This window comes from Populus nigra, chromosome 16, assembly GCF_951802175.1.
Source record: "Populus nigra chromosome 16, ddPopNigr1.1, whole genome shotgun sequence".
NCBI lineage: Eukaryota > Viridiplantae > Streptophyta > Magnoliopsida > Malpighiales > Salicaceae > Populus > Populus nigra.
In genome coordinates this window covers 12,114,457-12,134,502 of record NC_084867.1, presented here as the reverse complement: position 1 = coordinate 12,134,502, position 20,046 = coordinate 12,114,457, and the positions used below count along the sequence as shown (strand labels likewise).

Sequence of the window (20,046 nt, the reverse complement as noted above, 5' to 3'; positions counted from 1 at the left end):
ATATTTTTCTCAATTCTTATGTATTTGATTTGAAAATAATACTAATAATAAATTTGTTTATAAAAATTTGATTGACATCGGTTGTTTATTATTAAAATATTTAAATAGATTTGAAACATAATTTATATATATATATTAAACAGAAATAATATTTTTTTGTTTAAAATATTGTATTGACTAAAACAAACCAGAGATTGATAAAAAAAATTATCTTTAAAGAAATTCAAAATAACTGTATTTTTAAATTTAATAACAATACCAAAAAAACTTTAAGACCTATAATTTTTTTTAGGTTTTAAAGATTTTGGATCCCTTGTATAAACTCTCAAAGTTGGTGTTCAAAATCATTAATCATCTATGTATAGACGGGGTTTACTATAATGTAAGCTTCAATGCAATATCTTGTTCTTTTAGATGTTACAGTATATATAAACACCACAGTTATTAAATTAGGTTGGTTTAGTTAGTTGATTAAAACATCCATTACCAGAAGTTTAACCTCAACAAATTTTAATTTGGATGACTTGTTGATTTATGATCAAACCAAAACCAGTAATTTGAATGATTTGTTGATTTATGATTAAACCAAAACCAGTATGATCAAACTAAAACCAGTATAGACTTAGTCGAACCAACATCCATCATTTTTATAAAAAAATAAAATAAAATTATTTTAATAAAAAATTATTAACCTTTTAACTCACAAGTTGACCTAACAACTAAGAAATTGAGAGCTTTTTCAGGTCAGACAAGGTAAAGATTATTAGATTGTGTGTAATTGTTAAACTAGTTTTATATCATTCATCAGCGTTAAATAAGCTTCCAGCAAATTTAAAATCATTTATGTAAGGGATGGGAAATATGGGTCACCTGGTGCAAGATTTTCAAGAAACAAGCGGCATCAAGTAAAAAAAAAAAAATAAAAATCGTGCACGACATGAAGTTATAAATCATCTGTGTACACCATACACGAGACTCCTAAATTAAACCCATCTGGCATGTATCCATTAAACCCATTTAAAAATTAAAAATAATGCTTAAAGGCTTAGCCCAAAGTCTTAGAAGAATTCGGGCAATGGACTTTATTTTAACCACTTGTATTTACAATCGCATTGGTTAAGCAAGGAGGTCCAGCAAACTCCCTCCCTCCTGCACAAGCAGGGGGTTAACCCCAAGAAAGAACATCAGAAATGGAAAAAAAACAGAAAAAAAAAGAGCAGAAGAGATGCATTTTGTCCAGAACAGCTCAAAGCTGTGATTTAGGATCAATCCCAACATCTTTAAGGGTCTCAGCACGAGGCTTTTGAGCGAAAACGTCTTTACGAGAAGGATCAGGCAAATACTGGAGCCCATTGTGATCAAACTCTTGAACATGTGCTACTTTCCTGAAGAAAGATTTCCTGATAAACTTATCAGCTTCATCCACCACTTTATCAGGATCAACCACTTCAGGTACAGTCTCTCTTGTCTTCTTCCTTACACGAACATTCGGTGCATACAGTACTTGTTGCTTGGCAGTGTAAAGACCAAGAGATATTGAGACGGTTATCATCCCTATTGCTACATAAACAGGCACAAAGTCACCTCTTACTTTCTTGCTGTGCTTGCTTTCTTGATGATACTGATGTCCGAATTGATCAGCTGTTTCTGCATATGACTTCAGTTTTGGTGGGGTTGATGTTGCATATGTCGCCGTTCCTCTTAAGCGACTAGCCATTGATTTCCAGTAACCCTGCAAACCACATGAAGCAAATCAAGTCAGAAACTAAGTACATGCATAAATACACTTGGAAAATGAGGTCAACATTGTGATTAAAACGAAAATTAGTGATAATTCACCTACCATTGATCTAACAGCCATGATGGGAGTAATGAGAAATGTTGTCTGAGGTGTAAAACACCAAGGTTGGGCGAGATGAAGATTCTAAGCCTTGCTTGCTTGCTGAAGGAAAGGGTTTGGGTTCTTGGGGGTATAAAAAGGGCAGGATGATTAGAAGGAGAGAATTATAGAGCCACGTAGCAGAGCGTGGATCCTGAAGTGACATATGTTGAAGTGTTAGCAAGACAGCACCCAGTAGATGGCTCAGGAAGTGGCACGTCGTGTCCTACTACAGCCTTTTGTAATAATATGACAGAAGGATCCTTATCCAATGAAGAGTTTCCCCAAGCACCATTGGAAACTATCTTTGAGAGCAGAGGGTCTTAGAGGGGTCAAGTGAAGTCCTTCACTCTCTGTTCTTGTTCAAGGAAAGAAAAAACTGGACTGGCCTTTTGCACTGCAAATGTTGCCTGATACACATTAAACATCCAAGAAATATTAAAAAGAAATTTTTAGTACCACTCTCATTCCTGTTCTACAATAAAGTTATAGCCATATGGTATATTCCGAAGGATATGAATCTGCTCTTCTTCTGTTCTACAATATATAGCTATACTATCCACAACTCTTGAGCCATGTTCCATTTCGATATTTGCTGATATTTTCACTATAACTTATCATTAGATTCTCTGCCCGCTTGAACCAAGTACACCCAAATCGATCATAGGATGCTGATGCGAAGCCATCCCCAAAAGCTCTTTTTTTTTTTTTTTGCAGAAGAATTGGAAATACAGGAGACTGGAGCTGGAAACCTAGCAGCAAAAATACCCCTGCCTTCAACTAACAAAAGTAACCTATTAATCTAATACACAGAAACCAGACCAGTAACAACTTGTGCTTCGCTGCTTTCTCTGCAATCTCAACATGCCCATGTATCCGACGCCCTCCAAGAAAACCACTCCACACAGACATATCACCACCCTTAGGAATACCCTTTATAATTTCCGTCACTTCTTTGATCAACCCAGCTCGCCCAGGCAAATCAGCCATACACCCGTAATGCTTGGGCTCTCGAGGGACTCCATAAACAGATTCCATCTCATCAAAAAGCTTCTTTGCTTCATCTTCAAGACCCTCATGACTGCCTACTCCCTAGCAAAACTCCTAAAATGCTAATCCCGTCTGGTTTTTCCCCTGCCTCTATCATTCACAAAAAGTACTCCAACAAAAACTCACCATGCATTGCAGGGCCAACAAGCATTGCATTCCAGGTAAACGACTTTTTATCTGGGATCGATTCAAATATCTGCAAAGAAAAATGTCAACGCACCCACATTTTGCATACAAATCAACCAACCCAATTGACAAAAAGGAATCTACTTTTATTGCATTCCTTTCAATAAAATCATGTACTTTCTTTCCCTTTTCAAGTTCTCCTAGCTATGCACAAGCAGAAAGTGTTGAAATCAAAGCAAAATTATCAGGCCTAATCTTTAAATCCACCAAAAAATCAAACAAAGTCAATAGCCTCCTCACAATAATCTCCCTTCGTATTATAAATATCCATCATTTAACTTATGTTACAAATTTTTGTATATATGTATTCAGAGATGAATCTATAATTTCTGTAGGTGTTATGACAAGTTTTATTTTGTTACGTTAATTTTTTTTAATAAAAAATCCAATAACAAGAATTTTAAAATCAAAATATTTCTAAATAAAATAAAAATAAATAGTAAAAAATTATTAAATATAAATACAAAAAGAATATATAAAGTATACGAATTAAGTCTAAGTTTATCGAGATTTAAAAATCTAAAACTGTCACTCAATCTTTGATATTCAGTTCTTTGATTTTTTGATTTATTAACTTCTATAATTTTTTTTTTATATATTGACAAGTTTTATCGGTAAGATGCTGATGAATTTTTTTTAAACACCCCTGGTTTTCTGGGCGGCTCTCCAAGCTATTTCTTTTACAAGCAAGAGGTTCAGAAATAGGCTTGAAGGATGGTTTGGCAATAGGCAGGTTCTTGGGCTTCATTTTGCAAGTCCCTTTTAACACTTTGAGGGAGGCCCGGCATAAAAAACAGTGCAGGATTTTTGCAACCAATTTCTTCATCAAGACCTTCTGTGCAATCATGTAAAAACCGTACTTATCATACCCTCTTCAAGGCTTGAACAGACCAAGACTTGGAAAATTTGCTGGATCAACTCAAGAGTTGTGAAATCAATTCATATTATTTTAAAATAACATTATTTTTAGATAAAAATAAAAGATAATTTCTTGAATTTAACCTGTTCTTACAGATTAAGTTAACATCCACTTAAATTAAAAAAATAATAATCTAACCTATATAATAACTATTTTACAAGGTGAATAATTATTGGACGTGTTTGAAAATACGGTAAAAATTATTTTTAAAATATTTTTTGTTTTGAAATAAATTAAAAAAAAATATATTTTTACTTTTAATCTAAAAATATATAAGAAATTGTTTTGACTTGAATGCCAAAAAAAAATCACCTTTCCTTGTGAAAAACCTGTCAAGCCCTCTAAAGTCTAAGAGGAGAAATTGCAACACACATCCGGTCTATGTCGAGTGCGGACAGGACTAATCAATGTATAATCTGATGAAAAAGACTAAAATATTTCCATTGCAACTACAAGACAGCTTGAAAGGGGAAAACCAAGCTATCATTGCAGAAAAAGCCATCTCTCTCTTTCATTAAAAAAAAGAAATAAAGAAAGGCTTTGGACGCAAATCCAAGCCCATCAATTATTTGAAGGACTAAAAGGTTGCATTACATCAACTTATAATTTCGAAGCAGCAAAGAGGGGTGGGAGAAACATCATAGAATCCTTCATCTCTCAGATCAAACCATATAATTGTTCCTTATCACTTGTCAACATTCAAAAAAAGAGATTAGTTTCTGTCTTTTTGACTATTCTCCACGCACATTCTTTCCACATCTAGCTTCTTCACGTGGATTAGTGTTATTTGACACACAGATTCTCACATCCAAATACAAAAATGGAGTCACAGGTGGACGGTGCAAAGCAATTGTACCCTTTAAAAAAGAAGAGGCATGTTGATTTATCTATTTTGGTGCCATGAACACCTCTTAACTACCTTCCAATTGCTTACAATTTTTTATCTTCTTTCTAGGGTTGGCCTCGCATCTGTCATCAAGCTTTTTCTCTACCACTCTTGAATTTACTATCCATGTCTTTTGGCTTTTCTCCACGTGGAATGACTAGGCTCTCACTCTCTTGGTAGATAGAGTGGTGCGATTTACGAAAAAGAAGAATAATCATAGGGTACTTAGTGGGATAAGCATGCCTCAATGACAGAATGATGCCTCCTGGGACCAGTTCTTAAGGGTTTGGTTTTCTTTCTGATCTGTTCTCTTTTGGCTTTATGTTCAGTTATTGAGGTAAAGTGTGGATTAAACAAAGATTTAAATGAGTGAACTTTCACTGTTGTTTCTTAGGTCCAAGGTGGTTATATACTAGGAATGTTGGACAGACTGAACCAAGACAAAATCCCCACTTCTAGTAGTTGTTTGTTTCTATCTGAAATAATAGCTCTTTGCAGCACTAAAACATGCAGAAAAGAAAGAGGAAGAAGAAGAAGATGGTGATGAGAATTTCAAGTGTTGGATAATGTTATCTACCCTCTTCTTCCTTCACGGGATGCAAGGGGACACAAGGCAAGTCATTGAGGCAAAGGGAAGGCCAAGCCTTTCTTCCGGTTTTCTTAATTAGTTCTTTTGTGTTCATGTCATCCTTGGCATAAACTGGTTATGTTTTCAGTCATGAATTCTGTACTGGTGGATTTTCTACTGTAAAATGTGGTTGCTTCCATAATGCTAGAGTGGATTTTCTACTTGATGCTATCTTTATTTTCTTTCTGCTCTTTATCAGATGCACAAAATCCCCATGTCTTGAAGATTTAGCCACGGAACTCCTTATTCTTCAATGCACAATTACAACCTCTAGTTTTGACAATAGCGAATATGGCAACAAACTAAAATCCCTACGTATTCATCAAGACGTGAGAATTCTCCCACTCTTTTGATTTCCTGTCATTCAAACTTCACTTGTTCGCACACACACACAATGGGCATGGAATAAAAGGGCATATTACGAAACAGTTCAGCTTTCAGACATCAATAATCAGCCTACAAACACAATAACACAAGGTCATCGACATTACCAGAATACGCAAAGCACAGCTTAAGGTTGCGTAATATTTGGCCAACAGCACAATTTGATGATTCATGATCATAGAGTTTACTTGTCCAGGTAGCTGATGATTACGACAGGCCAGAGAGCAGCGCTAGCGCAAACAACGTTAACTGGCAATCTAGAACACAGGACATAACTTGTACTGTGGAAAACAACGGCAGTAACTTGCTACGCAGCTCTTGCGTGCTATGACATATATCAGGCTCCAACTCAATATATCCTCCAATCCCATCTACTGTTGGCCGTGCAGTCGTATCATATAATTCACACGCCATTCACTCCTAAAGTTCAAGAAATTATGTAAAATACGTTGTTTCTGCAATGAATTATGATCTAAAGAGTTTTTTTTTCCTTGGTATGAATAACAATAACAAGCGTTAAAGTTCCGGAGGATGGGGGCAAGGGTAAGGGAATAAGAGCCCCTCCATTCTGATATTACCTTGCAGCCAAATACAATGATTCATATAAAACTTGTTCGTCCACTTGCCCCAAATAGTTCTCTGGAAAAACTGGCTAACAAAACTATGTGCCTCGAACCCTGATGGGGATTACTGTCTATTGTATAATTCAACAAATTGTATTGCCTACTTGACTAGTAATCTTATTCTTAATTTTCGTCATCAACAGCATTGCTATACCCAGATCTCACATCAGTTTAGTTGCCACAGGTATGGCTATTTCAGCCCCTAATCAAGTTCTAAACTCTTTTTCATAGCCTCATAAACCATATATGTTATGCTTGCTGCTGGCACAACCTTCAGAAGATTTGGAAAAATCCCTTTGTAAAAACCTCTACAACCTTCATTCTGAAATGTCCTCCAAAATACGTCAGACATTCCTTTGTAAGGTCTAGCATCATTAGGAGGTTGAGCTTGCATCCTGAAAAGAAGAAACAGGAAGCACTATTAATACTGCAAGAAAACTCACTGAGTTGGAACGCAAAAGATGGAAAACTCCAGAGTGAGAAAGAGAGGGTAGCACAGGAACTTAAGACAACATAATACCTAGTTCTAATAACCTGCAAGGGGTAAACACATGTTGCTCCAAGGGCTCCTGAGATTGTTCCACAACACAATTGAACAAGGGGACCAGGTGCTGTAGAAAATGCAAAGTTTTCAGAACACAACCCTGAAAATATCAAGAAAGAAAAGAAAAAGGAAATTGTCAAACCACAGAAATAGGCATGAGAAAAATGTACCGCTGTCTTGCAGTATATAAGTCTTTGACATATCTTTCAGAGTCTCATACGCAGCAAGGTCAATGCCAGCATATGGGATAATCCCGAGAAGAGATGGCACAAGACCTCTATAAAAAGCTCGAGGTCCCTCCAGAACCCATATATCCTTCATCAGTACTCCCAATTTTGGAGCCTTTCCACCATCACAAACACCAGTTTGTAAGCGAGTTTTCACAAGATCCATAGGATAGATTGCAGTCTGTGCAACTGCACCTGCCATACCACCAGCTAGAAGTCTCCCACCAGGACCTATATCAACCTTGTCTCCCCCCTTAAAATCTCCAATGACATCCTTTAACATTTCATATGCATAAAACTTGATGGCACTTTCAGGTGCCACCTTCACAACATTTAACCCATTACCACGGAAAAAACCCAAGAAACCTTCTTCCTTCCATATCTTGTTAATAATAGGCGCCAGACGAGCACATGAGGTCTGAATTTGTAAAAAGACCTTTAGTCGATCAAGAGGAGCAGTTGCAGTACGAGACGCGGCTCCCGCTATACCCCCGGCAATAAAATATTTACTCCTGTGAACTTGCTTGCTGATTCCTTCTGGAATGACAGCTTGTTCTCCAATATCTACATGGCATACCCTTTCCCAGTGATGGTAGATGTTTTCAATAGTAGCTTCATGTGGATAGAGTAAAAGAAAATCTCTCCATTCTTCAAAAGTTATAATTCCATTGTTATCCTTATCAACATGCTCTACAAAATGGGCAAGCTCCTCGTCATCGATTTCAATCCCTATAAAAAAGAAACTGCTTGGGCTTATAAGATGAAAAAAAATGGGGGTAAAATTCAAGGTAAATGGGCTAGTGAATGCTTCACTTGCAGTGAAAATCTTAAGGAAAAGAAAAAAAATCACACAACACATAGAAATTAATTTTCACCACAATTATCTGATCTCAAGAATCAAGAAACAATTACAAACAGCACAGTAAAATAGCAGCAGTGGTGCTTCCACAGCATAGGACAGACATATGGCATACCAAGTTCTATGTCATTCCAAGATAAAAAATTTGCATTTACTAGGATAACAAGAGTACTTGAAATCAAGGAAAACTCCAATATATAAAAGAGCCATAGTAACTTCTGCTTGATTATGGAAGGTTCACCAAAGATTTGATTTATCCACAAACAATATCACAGTTTTAACAAAAAAGACCAGATAATTTTTGCACTTCCAGCAAATTCCGAACAGAACTCATGCTCATACAGGCAATGGGTAAAGTATCCAACAAAGACTTCTTTCTACTCCAAAGAATTTGAACATCAAATTAAGCCTGAGTTCTCCATTTTTTTCTTGTTTGCATAACCAATAATTACAGGGGCTGTGCCTCTACAAATTTCAAGTGTATGTATACAGAATTTCTTAACTTATACACGATTTCTTAAGCACTTCATAACCTATAAACATATCCTATAGCAACTATAAAGCTGCTTGATTGCTTCCATATATTTCCCTCAAATGAAAATAAAAGACATCTAGAAGCCACCAAAGTGTTTAGAGAATGGTTTAATTCAGACTAACAAATGATTGCAACATGACTCCAATTTATCATAGAGGTCTGGCCCATCCTCCAGGAGCTCAAACAACACACAAATAAGAATCTAAAAGCTGCAGCCTTAGAACTAGGCACAATCACAAAAGAGATCACCCATCCAGTGCTATCCAAACCCTAAACAAAATAAACCAGATAAAAATTAGACAAAATAAATTCAGTAGAAACCATGCATCTGGATCTCTAGTAAACAGCCGAATCCTCAGTCCCCCACACCATTATCCTCTAGAATAACTTCAACCAAGTGTTAACCATGATGGCAACAAATTAACAAAAGAGTCAAGAGACCACTAGGTGCAAAAATCTTCGTAGTAGATTAAAATACATTGCAAGTTCTCAGAAGGAAACCCATTAATTACTTCTACTTAGTTTACAAACTAAGAACAATGCAAAAATCAATCATTATCATCACTATCTAATTTCTCAAAAAGCACCAAAATCGCCAAGAAATTCCACAATCTAACACAAAAAAAATATCATCACTATCTAGTTTCTCAAAAAGCAACAAAATTTCCAAGAAATTTCATAATCTAACACAACAAAAACATCAACAAAATAAAAAAAACCCAATTCGGAAAGAACTCCAAAAAATCCAGGTAAAAAAAGAGCTAAAAATTAAAATAAATACCAGCCTTGACAAGAGCATCCCATAACTCCTCAGGCAAAATGCAGCCATTATGTTCAACATCAATAGCTTGAAAAATCCTATACAGCTCCATTTCTTTATCATCCATATACCTCCTAAACTCCTGATAATCAACCCTTCCATCACGATTTGCATCACAAACTTTCAACAAATCTTTCGCATACTTATACTCAGCAGGGATTTGGAGCCCCGATAACCCGGCTTCAATCTGGGCATAATCTAAATACCCCAAATTTGCTGCATCAAAAAAACTGAACAAACTTCTAATTCTAACATCTCTCTCTTCTTTCGTTTCTCTCAATGCCAGTAATACATGATCTAGTGATACCGGGCCTGGTTTTTTAACCGGGTTGCAACAACCGGTTTGATTCGGGTTGGGGTTTGTGTCTGTTTCCATTTTTGGCAAGTTAACGTGGTGGCGACGGTGGTGCTCTACCGCGTTACCTGCCCCGGCCATGGTTTTGCATGTGCTGGATATTGGATCACAAAAAAAGTTTCTGTTTTTCTTGGGTTTTTTTTCCCAAGGTTTGAGTTTTTTTAATCTATGCTAGAATAATGTAATAAAATTAAATGGAACTGATTTTTTTTTTTGGGTTAAATGAAGGGTCAAATTGTAAAAAATCAGGGAGAGAGGGGGAGAGGAGAGAGGGGGATTTTGATTTTGTGCAATGAATAGGGGGAATTTTGCAAGAGACTTTGGCTGGGAGGGAAAAAAGAAATGGTTATAAATAAATATGAGAAGATCTCATATTAGTCCTCCGAGTAAATATAGTTCATCAATTGAGTCCCTATTCCATATATTTTTATCAATTAGTGCTCTCCATCTATATACGACTCCTCAATTGAATCCAGAAATTGGATTTGAGGCTGAATTCAATCATGCATGGCTAACAAAATTAAAGAGTAAAAGGAATTAAACAAAAAAAATCTAGCATGGAACCTAAGAGAGTGAGAAGAGAGAGAGAATATGTATTTTAGTGTTTCTCTTTTTTAACGAGTATAAAATGACATGTAGTTGGAGGACTTAACCGAAAAGATGTATATATTTGAGGGACTGATAGAGGTTTACCAGAAATTATTTCTGTGAGGTTGAAATGGGCACGTGGAGATAGCGGGGCAGGGATGGTTAAGGGAATGCGACAAGAGCATGGACATAAAGGATAGGAAAGGTGATAAGTGGGGGATTGTTATTCGCACACTTCTATCAAAGTGACTAATTTAACCCTCATGCGATATCTATTTTACCCTTATATAGCAAGAAAATTAGTGGTGTGTTTGGTGGCGTTGATGGTATCGAATCTGACCTCTAAAAGCCCACCAAGCTACAGAAGGATTCTTGTCACTTGTTGTGAGGACAGCAATGCAAGGTGTGGGAATATCAATTCGTCCACAAACGTGGGCGCTTTTTTTTTTTTTAATTTGTTTTTCTTTTTACGAGTCAACATCCTCCATGCGTTCCGGGGGAGGGAGGGAGGGAGGGAGGAGGGAGGGAGGTGGCGTCGGGTTATTTTATGCAATTTCAAGGAGATGTGCTTTGTGGAAAGCGTGTCAAAGAATGGAGGAAGAGGGTATATTTTCCTAGGATCTTGTGGTGTTCGTCTCCCTTTCTTTTTTTTTTTTGTTTTTAATTATTGTGAGATTCGATGAGTCTTGCGGTATAGCCCCTTTTATGCTTAAATTTTGCCTTGTTAATTATATTTATGAGCATAGTTGTTAAATATGGTTGAATTAGATAGATTTATATGGGTGTATTTTTGTGGTTAAGATTTGAAAAAAAAAATTTAGACAAATTATTTTTAGTTATGTTTGATTTGATTGGAATATATTTGGTTAAAATTATATTTAATAAAAAAAATTATTGAATAAAATTATGATTGAAATTGATATTGTAACTTAAAATACAAAAACACACACTAAGTTTTTTCTTAATTTGCTTGGCAATAGTAATGCATTGAATTAAACAACAATAAAAAAAAAACATTGATTTTGTTAAAGATTAATGATTGTTTCATGCGAAGAAAAATGATGTTCTTTTTGTTAGACTGAGTTTACAACTCATTAAAAGCATGTTGATGTTGCTTTTTATTAACTTGTGGTTAGACTATAAATTTTAATGGATCCTATAAATACAAACATGTTTTTCAAATGTAACCAAATATTTTATTTTTGTGGTCTATTTAAAAATTTAAAATTATTATAAAAACAAACACATTCTAGAAAAACTTGAGTTTTCAAATTTGAAATGAATTTTTAATTAAATTAGACAATTGTTTGACTTGGTCAAGCTCCTAGTGATATAATTAATCTAATTAAATCCATTTTAAATCTGATTAAATTAATACTAAAATAAAAAAATAAAACTCTATTATTTAAATAAAAAATCATTGACATTTAATTCATGGATTAATCTAATTACGTAGTAAACTTTATTTTGTTTCGGCTTATTTGTGAATTTTCGAGTTTTTGAATCAAATGAGAAAAACAAGTATTGGATAACATTTTCAAAAAGATTTTCATGATTGTTTAAAAATAAAAATAAAAAACTACAAAATGAAGCATTCGGAATTTAAATATTTTATAATCTAAACATATTCTAAAAACATGAATTATCAGACACTTTTATACAATCACATGTAGCAATCATAACAAAAGTCACAACCAGACCGAAGAGATCCTAACTCGCGAGATATTTTCTTAGGAGTCTGAACATTTTAATATTTTGACTGTCCTGTTTCTTTCCACTTTAGATCCTGAAAGTGAGAGGGAAACTTCTTCTATTTTCGGCTCTACGGCCATTTGACGGTCGTTGATCGTATGGACCGACATTCATATGGTTCATGTATCAAAGTAATTATAATAAGATTTTTTAGGCTTGACTTATCATAATTTACATCTTTTCTCATTTAAAACTGTGGAATTTGAGAATCTTATGTCCTGGTATTCCTATTACAGCCTACCAATACCATAAATGGTATTGGAAAATCTATCAAAATATGAGGTCAGATTACTTTAAAGTATGATTGTTTCTTCGAGAAAAATATAGTCTTAAGGTAAGTAACGATGGAATAAAAAACATCTGATGATGCTGGGAGGGAGCTGTAGACATCAAACAAACACAGTACACATTAGTTTTGATAAGTAAAAGGGAATACATATATGAACCTCAAATTTGTAACTTTATTCTCTCTTGAAAATAATGCTCATCCAGTCTTGACTGCTTAGGAAGTTTACAAGGTTTTAATTAGGCCATGAACCTCATTTTAATTAGAAAACAAAATAAAAATATATAAATATATAAATAAATAATCATAAAATCCAAATCAATGTTTGAAATCCAAAAAAAAGAGGCCCAAACTAGGGCTAGAGGAAGGTCTTTCATATCTAAAAAATTGATAGTCAGCGTTGTGTTATAGGTGTTAGTATAGGAAGAATACCATCCAAAAACTTTTGTAAATATTTAAGTCTTAATAGTTAAATAAAAAATTATGGCTATTTTAAATTACTATTTTAACTTTTTTTTTGACCTAGATTTTGTCTTATTAGTTTCTAAATAGATATGTTAGGCTATTTGTATAGTGAAAAATACTTATCTAGTTATGATGCCTAATTATTCACAATAACCATTTCTCTCAAGGCTGGCTACATCAATATGACTCTCACGAAAATTTATTTTCCTTCGAAATTTTTTTCTTGAAGTATATTGTAATGGTGAATGTTAGGGCATGGATTGTCGCCTTTCAGACTCGGTCAAAAAAATAAAAAAATACAGTCAAAAGTCAATAGGTTGGTCTCTGAACCTAAGTAAAGCCCCAAATTCCATAGCGGTTACTGTTCAAGAGCTGAACTTGCAGTGTTGCAAAGTAGAAATGTATAAATCAAGCCACTCTGCATGACGGCTATGGCATTGCGGCATCAACTCATTCTAAAATGACATTTACAGGCCATAAAAGTTTTAGCAAGGGAAAGTCTAGAATGCTTATGCTTAAAGCAAGCATATATTCGTATAATATGGTATGATGATAACAGCGCTGGCTGTAGAGATGCAGCACACAGCTCATGGAAACATAACACAATTTACAGCCTCATTTAGGAACTGGTTTGTAGCCACCTTCTCTCCTTTTCTTCAGCCAGGAATGCACAGCAACAGCAACAGCAATAGTCACAGCCAGTCCAATGAAAGCCACAATTGACCAAGCGTAAGTTGTTACTTTAATGCTTTCATGTATCTGCAGGATTCAAGAAAAAAATTAGAGGTTACATGTTCTTAACATTAAAAGCATTTTTTTTCTCTCGAGAATTCCTGCCCCAAATCGGATAATCCTGTCTTAGTTACCCGACTCCTTTTATACTGAAAAAGAAATCACTAGCTGAAGATTGAACAAAAACTTACCTGAACAGGAGCTTGTGAGAAAGTCACATTTGGTGCTTGTTCTGCTATGTAAATGTAGAAGAGCCCCATGACTCCTGTGTGCTTATTAGTGCTGTTGTAGTTAGATTCCAGAGTTAGATTCTCCCCAGCTGTTATCTTGACAGAACCTGGTTCAGGATAACAGGAGGACATTCCTACAATGTAACCATCCTCGTTTCCTGCTTCATTTCCATTTCCATAAATTGGTATTGAAGTGCATATTACGTTCCCATCCTGAATTCATCACATAAAAAGTTCACATGTTATTCAACTTGATCATCGATGACATGAAGTTAGTAATAGATGTTGCAATAATAAACAGATAACATTCCAAACTAGCCTCTGGAACAATGAAATCAGACATAGCAGACAAATTGAAGAAGGTTCCCTTATGCTGCTATGGGAAAGGATTATGCTTATGGAAGTTACAGTGACAAACATTTGGCAGAAAGCTGTAATTTTCAGAACGTCATTACAAAGATAATAAGATGACAGTTTAACTTTCAATGTCCTACCAGATATGAAAGAGGGTAAAAAAGATGCAGAAAAAACGAGAACATGTAATCATAAATAGGTTGAAAATAACCTGTCCATACAGAGTTGAACCTATCCCACCAGCATGCTGGTGGGCAACGGCATAGATGACATAACCACCAGTTGGCATGGTGAGGCTATTTCTTTTGATGTCAATGCACCCATTACCAGCTGCATCGGTAGCAGTGCAAGACTCAACTGCATACTCAACCTGCACCAAATATATTCTAGTTATTTGCAGTACAGTGACATCCTTGGAAAAGAGAAGCCCCATTTGTTTCCTCATTTAAATTGATTCCAGAACTTGTGATTCCTGCAGGTCTACTTCACTGTTTAAGCTGTTACTGCAGGTATTAAATTAATCTAACCATAGATGTATCTACCGCTGTGATTTATCATCAAGCATCAGCTGCCACTGCATTTCTTATGAGTTTTCTACAATGCAATTTGTCCGGTGGAAACGAATTCAATAGAACCTACCTAGTCAGTTGTGTGATCTGAAGAAAATTCTGTCAGTGCAGCATGTATCTAAGGAGAGATCTCAACTCATCAACAAGTCTATTTTGTTTTCTCCTACATTTTAAAAGAAGAGGTGGCAAATACAACATTTCCCTCCCTTGCAATGCAAACTGTTAGAGAATAAGATAAATTATATCCTGGAATCTTACTTAAAAAGCTTAAGTTATTGGGTTGAGATAATTTTTTAACATGATATCAGAGCCTTGATGACCAAGTGGTCACGAGTTCGAATCTCACCATCCTTATTTATTTGATAAAAATCAAGCACAAGATAATATGAACCTGTGCAAGTTTCAAGCCCAAAAAGCTTTTACTTAGAGGGTATTTTAGAGAATAATATAAATCATATCCTGGGACCTCGCCTAAAAAACTTAAACTATTAAGTTGAGATGGTTCTTAATACAAACATCTTGGTACTTAATAATAAGAGGCAAGAAAGAATGCATTTACCTGGCAACCATTCTCTGGACTGATTTCTGTTGATCCAAGGAGCCTTTTTCCAGTATCAGTAACATCTAACACAAAGATTTCAACAGGAATGGTGGAACTATCCCAATCAATCCATTTCACCGTATATCGCAGGTAGAGGCTCCTCTTGCCCCCCTGAAAACCCTGTCTGACTTTGCACTGTGTCTGACCATAGCAACAAAATAAACCTCCCTTATAGTCTGGCCTAATGGGGTTTCCATCTTCATCGTTTGTGACGTTATATAGATCACACCAGCATTCAATGCACCCCAGCCTATCTTCCGCACCCCGTGTTTCAATTGCATGGACACCAAGATACCACTTCTCCTGATACCCTTCAGGAATTTCGGCAGGATTGCCAATTTCTATTCCAAAAGGATCTGGAATATGTGTAACTGTTTTTCGTGTTTCAGATCCAAGGCCAAAATACTGTTCAAGAATTTGACCCTGGCACAATCCACTATTTCGTGAAAAATTACGGCCTGATGGGCGATGCTCATAGTACTTTCCCACAAGCCAGTGGTGAATGTAAGTTTCATAAAGAGGTACAGGATTCCCAGCCTGATCAACTACCTCCGCATTAAAACTCTTGAGAGCGATATGACCTCTTGGGAAGTCAATATCATCGTATGTTTTGCTCTCAACTGATCCTGGCCCCAACATGAACTCAGGTGACAGGAAAGTTCTAGATTTGATCTTGTTTCCATTTTCCGGGAAAGCTTGTGTACAAGATACGTCAAAAGCCAGTACTGAAAGTACTAACAGAAGTACCATGTTGCCTGTCAGTCAATTTCATTGTCTCAGTTTAAAACCACATAATCTTGCACAAGGAATAGAGTACTACTACTTTATTAACCCCGATTGAATGTATAAAAATAATATTGAAAGTACTTTTATGAAACACCATGTCTCTATTCAAACTTTTAAAAATCCTCATCCGACTAATTATTTATTATGAGTTTTAAATTTAATCTTGACGTGAATTTATTAATTGGATAGATTCATAGAAAAAAAATCAACACAATACTAAATGTTAAAATTCAATAAAAACTTTATATTAAAAGATGAAATTGAAAACAAATTAAAAATCACAAAAAAAAGGTTAAAAAATGCAAAGGAATTAATAAATTGATATTAAAGGATGGAATTTAAAAAAGAAACAAAAGAAAAAAAACTTTTATTATATATGATGAAAAATAAAAAATAATTTATCATCAACCCAACACTGAAGGATATAATTAAATAAAAATTCTATATTAAAAAATAAAATTAAAAAAAACCAAAAAAATTCCAAAACAGTAAAAAGTTCATATTAAAAAATAAAATAAAAAAACTCAAAAGATAAAAAAATAAAAATAAAAAACCCAAGTGACCAGTCATGGACCTATAAGAAAAAACCTACGCACGTGGCCCCTGCTCTTGGGCCCATATTTTTTTGCCAACCTTTTGTTTTTTTTCCTGAAAAAGATCACCTATCATAATCTGCAAGTAATTTTGCTTCCACGGAGAATCAAATCCTTAACCTCAACATGACTCCTGCGCAGTAACTATCGAGCTACAACTTAAAGTTTTTAACCAAACAAAAATAATATTAACCTGATTTACTATTTATATGGTCGCCCGTCCCTTCTTCTTCTACTTTTTTTTTTTTTAATAAAAATCCATAATTAACAAGTCATTTGTTGTTTAGGGAACACAAAGAATTTTGCTTCCATGGAGAATCAAACCGACGACCTCACGTGACTACCACGCGTTAACCTTTAGGATAACCTTTAAGATATAACACAAAGTTGTTAACCAAACAAATAATAATAATAAAAAAGATGAACAGTTAAAGAATCTCCACACCTTTTAATTGTTTTAGTAATAGTAAATCCATGTTGTAAATACTTCCTTTTTCATCAGTTTTTACTAATCACCAAACATGTGATTGAAGAAAGAGTAATTTAACGAAGAAGGGTCTTGGATTATAATCAATTAGGAAAAAAATAATCAATCATAACCCCTCCTTTGTCATCCTGGAGATGCTTGTTCAAGATTTTTATTCTAGTCAGCAGCAGCCATGGATAACAAAATTAAACAGCAAAAAGTCTCCAGTTTCACTAATTTTAGGGCCAAACTACGCGATCCAAACCGATACAAATATTGCAGTAAAATATAACAAATCTAACCAGCTCTAGTTTATAAAATGGATACGGAACCAGCAGTCAAGAGAGGCTTACTTCAAGCACAAACAGAGAGGCAAGACACACAAACACAACCACCTTAAGTAAGACTTCCATCAATCATTAGAACTTGAAAAGCAGGAACATACCCGATGAATTCAATGGTCTCTGCCACTTCTCAAGCAGATGTATCATTCTGATGATTTTGAACAACTTGGGCTCTCTTCTGTTCAGATGTATCATTCTGATGAGTTCATTTGAACAGAGTAAAGAGAGGGAAAGGTTTGGAAGAGCACTGTGATGTCATCGACTGAGGCCATCCATTAGAAATGAGGAAGTCAAGATGCAGTAAACCATGGCAATGAAATACTGTTCAGAGATGGACCAATTGGATTCAGGCTACTGCCTAAGCCATGACGTCCAGTGCCGCATTTTCCCTTTCTTTAGACTATTTTTATTTGTTCTCTCTTTTGACTGAGTCATCTCGATAAAGATTTCTTGAGTTTATAGAGAAATGACTTTGATAGAGTAGTTGACTTAGGGTTTCATGTCTCTTTTATTTTGAAAATTTATGAGTAAAATCTCTCCTTTGATAGAGTAAAATATTTGTGTTTAAATAATACAAAAGTGAACTTGTCAATCAATTTTCCAATATCCTTTTAAAGACGAGATTTACCTGATATTTATCTTAGGGAATAGAGTCATACTCTGAAAATAAGGTAGTGTTTGGATAGTTTAATTCAACTAGACTAGACAAGATTGTATATGATATCAGCTTAAGGTATTTCACTATTTCAGAATCTTATATCCTGAGTTTTAAATTTAATTTTGACATGATATTATTTACCGTGTAGATTAAAAAAAAAATCAACACAATAATGATAAAATTCAATAAAAATCTTATATTAAAAGATGAAATCAAAAAAATAATAAAAAATATAAAAAAATAAAAAAACCTGATATTAAAGGATGAAATAAAAAAAAGATAATTTTTTTTTATCATATGATGAAAAATAAAAAAATAATTTATTATCAACTCAACACCAAAGGATATAATTAAATAAAAATCCTATATTAAAAAAATAAAATTTTTAAAAAATAAAATAAAAATGAGCAAAAAAAAATTAAAAACCCAAATGACCAGTTATGGACCTATTAGAAAAAACCTACGCACATGGCCATGCTCTTGGGCTCATATTTTTTTGTCAACCCTTTTTTTTTTCCTTGAAAAAGATTATCTATCATCAAGGTTATCAAAAATATTTTTTTAACGCGACACAAAATATACAATATAAACTAGGATCATATACTCGAATCGTAAAATCATAAATAAAATATTTTAACTAATTATATATTGATAATTCTAGCTAAGTAGTAATTAACAATATAACTTAAGTGAAATAAATAATAAAAAAATTTAAAATAACTTAAATATATAATTCAAATAAAAAATTATACATGATTTAAATAACTTAAAAATATAGTAAAATAAAATTATTTCTATAGACTTGGATTCTTTTAAGGAAAAAGGGATAGATAGACCAAAGTTGTCAAAATGGGTAGGGACTAGGGGGGTTTTGTTAGCATTGAATGTGGGCTCACAATATTATTTAAACCAGAGAAATAAGCAATCAGTCTTATAGATACAGTACATGTTAAAATATCCTTAGTTTTAGCATTCCAAGCCTCAATCATTGTGGGTAAACTTTGTGCCTCCCGAAATGGCTGTGATTTCAAAATCACGTAACATGGGTAGCAAAGACTGAAACATAGAATAATTTAGAAACTGAAGATGGAGTTGAATTAGCGGGGGGGAGTATTCGGAAAAGGAGGAGGGGCGATTGGTGGAAATATAAATAGAATACGCAGGGGGCTCACAATAGCTTGTTAAAAACTAACCTGATTAATTGATGCCAAAACAGAGATGATTGATGAGAGACCGCAGAAGAAGAAGAGAGGCAGACCGCAGAGGCGCAGATGAAGTAAAGAAAAAAATAGGTGTTTTGAGAAAGAAAAAAATAGTAAAGTTTTTAACCAAACAAAAAAAACATTAACCTCCTTAAGTAAGACTTCCATCAATCATTAGAACTTGAAGAACAGGAACATATACCCGATGAATTCAATGGTCTCTGCGACTTCTCAAGCAGAAGTATCATTTTGATGATTCTGAACAACTTGGTCTCTCTTCTGTTCAGAATTCAGATGAGTTCATTTAAACAGAGTAAGGAGAGGGAAGGGTATGGAAAAGTGCTGTGATGTCATTGACTTAGGCCATCCAATAGTAACGAGGAAGTCAACATCCAGTAAACCATGGCAATGAAATACTGTTCAGAGTTGGACCATTTGGATTCAGGCTAATGTGATAGAACTAATTTAAGGAAGAAGAAATGTAACAGAGAAGAAGTCTGTGATTGGAGTACTTAATTCTAAGCA

General features: G+C 34.5%; 3 protein-coding genes and 1 long non-coding RNA gene across 5 annotated transcripts; 1 reads left to right on the top strand and 3 right to left on the bottom strand.

Moving 5' to 3' along the window:
• Nucleotides 1-1,031: 1,031 nt before the first annotated feature.
• LOC133675048 (uncharacterized) lies at nt 1,032-3,070 on the bottom strand. The gene is made up of 2 exons (XM_062096313.1): nt 1,844-3,070; nt 1,032-1,732 (listed from the first exon to the last, which is right to left on the bottom strand). The coding sequence occupies exons 1-2, from the start codon at nt 1,859-1,861 to the stop codon at nt 1,247-1,249; spliced, it is 504 nt and encodes a 167-aa protein (XP_061952297.1). The 5' UTR covers nt 1,862-3,070; the 3' UTR covers nt 1,032-1,246.
• Nucleotides 3,071-4,670: 1,600 nt separating this feature from the next.
• Nucleotides 4,671-5,712, top strand: LOC133676112 (uncharacterized). The gene is made up of 2 exons (XR_009835544.1): nt 4,671-5,204; nt 5,315-5,712. It is a non-coding gene; the product is annotated as an uncharacterized LOC133676112 (long non-coding RNA).
• Nucleotides 5,713-6,397: 685 nt separating this feature from the next.
• Nucleotides 6,398-10,212, bottom strand: LOC133676111 (calcium-dependent mitochondrial ATP-magnesium/phosphate carrier protein 2-like). Of its 2 annotated transcripts, none has more exons than XM_062097691.1 (4): nt 9,502-10,212; nt 7,270-8,055; nt 7,076-7,166; nt 6,398-6,950 (listed from the first exon to the last, which is right to left on the bottom strand). In XM_062097691.1, the coding sequence occupies exons 1-4, from the start codon at nt 9,974-9,976 to the stop codon at nt 6,758-6,760; spliced, it is 1,545 nt and encodes a 514-aa protein (XP_061953675.1). In that variant the 5' UTR covers nt 9,977-10,212; the 3' UTR covers nt 6,398-6,757. The 2 variants fall into 2 exon arrangements, with proteins under 2 accessions (XP_061953675.1, XP_061953676.1); XM_062097692.1 differs by having other exon boundaries at nt 7,270-8,069; nt 9,502-9,657.
• A 3,174-nt stretch (nt 10,213-13,386) lies between these two features.
• Nucleotides 13,387-18,099, bottom strand: LOC133675419 (uncharacterized). Its single transcript, XM_062096788.1, has 5 exons — nt 17,763-18,099; nt 15,431-16,227; nt 14,514-14,672; nt 13,910-14,161; nt 13,387-13,745 (listed from the first exon to the last, which is right to left on the bottom strand). Exons 1-5 carry the CDS (start codon nt 17,854-17,856, stop codon nt 13,602-13,604), a joined length of 1,446 nt encoding a protein of 481 aa, XP_061952772.1. The 5' UTR covers nt 17,857-18,099; the 3' UTR covers nt 13,387-13,601.
• Between the last annotated feature and the right edge of the window lie 1,947 nt (nt 18,100-20,046).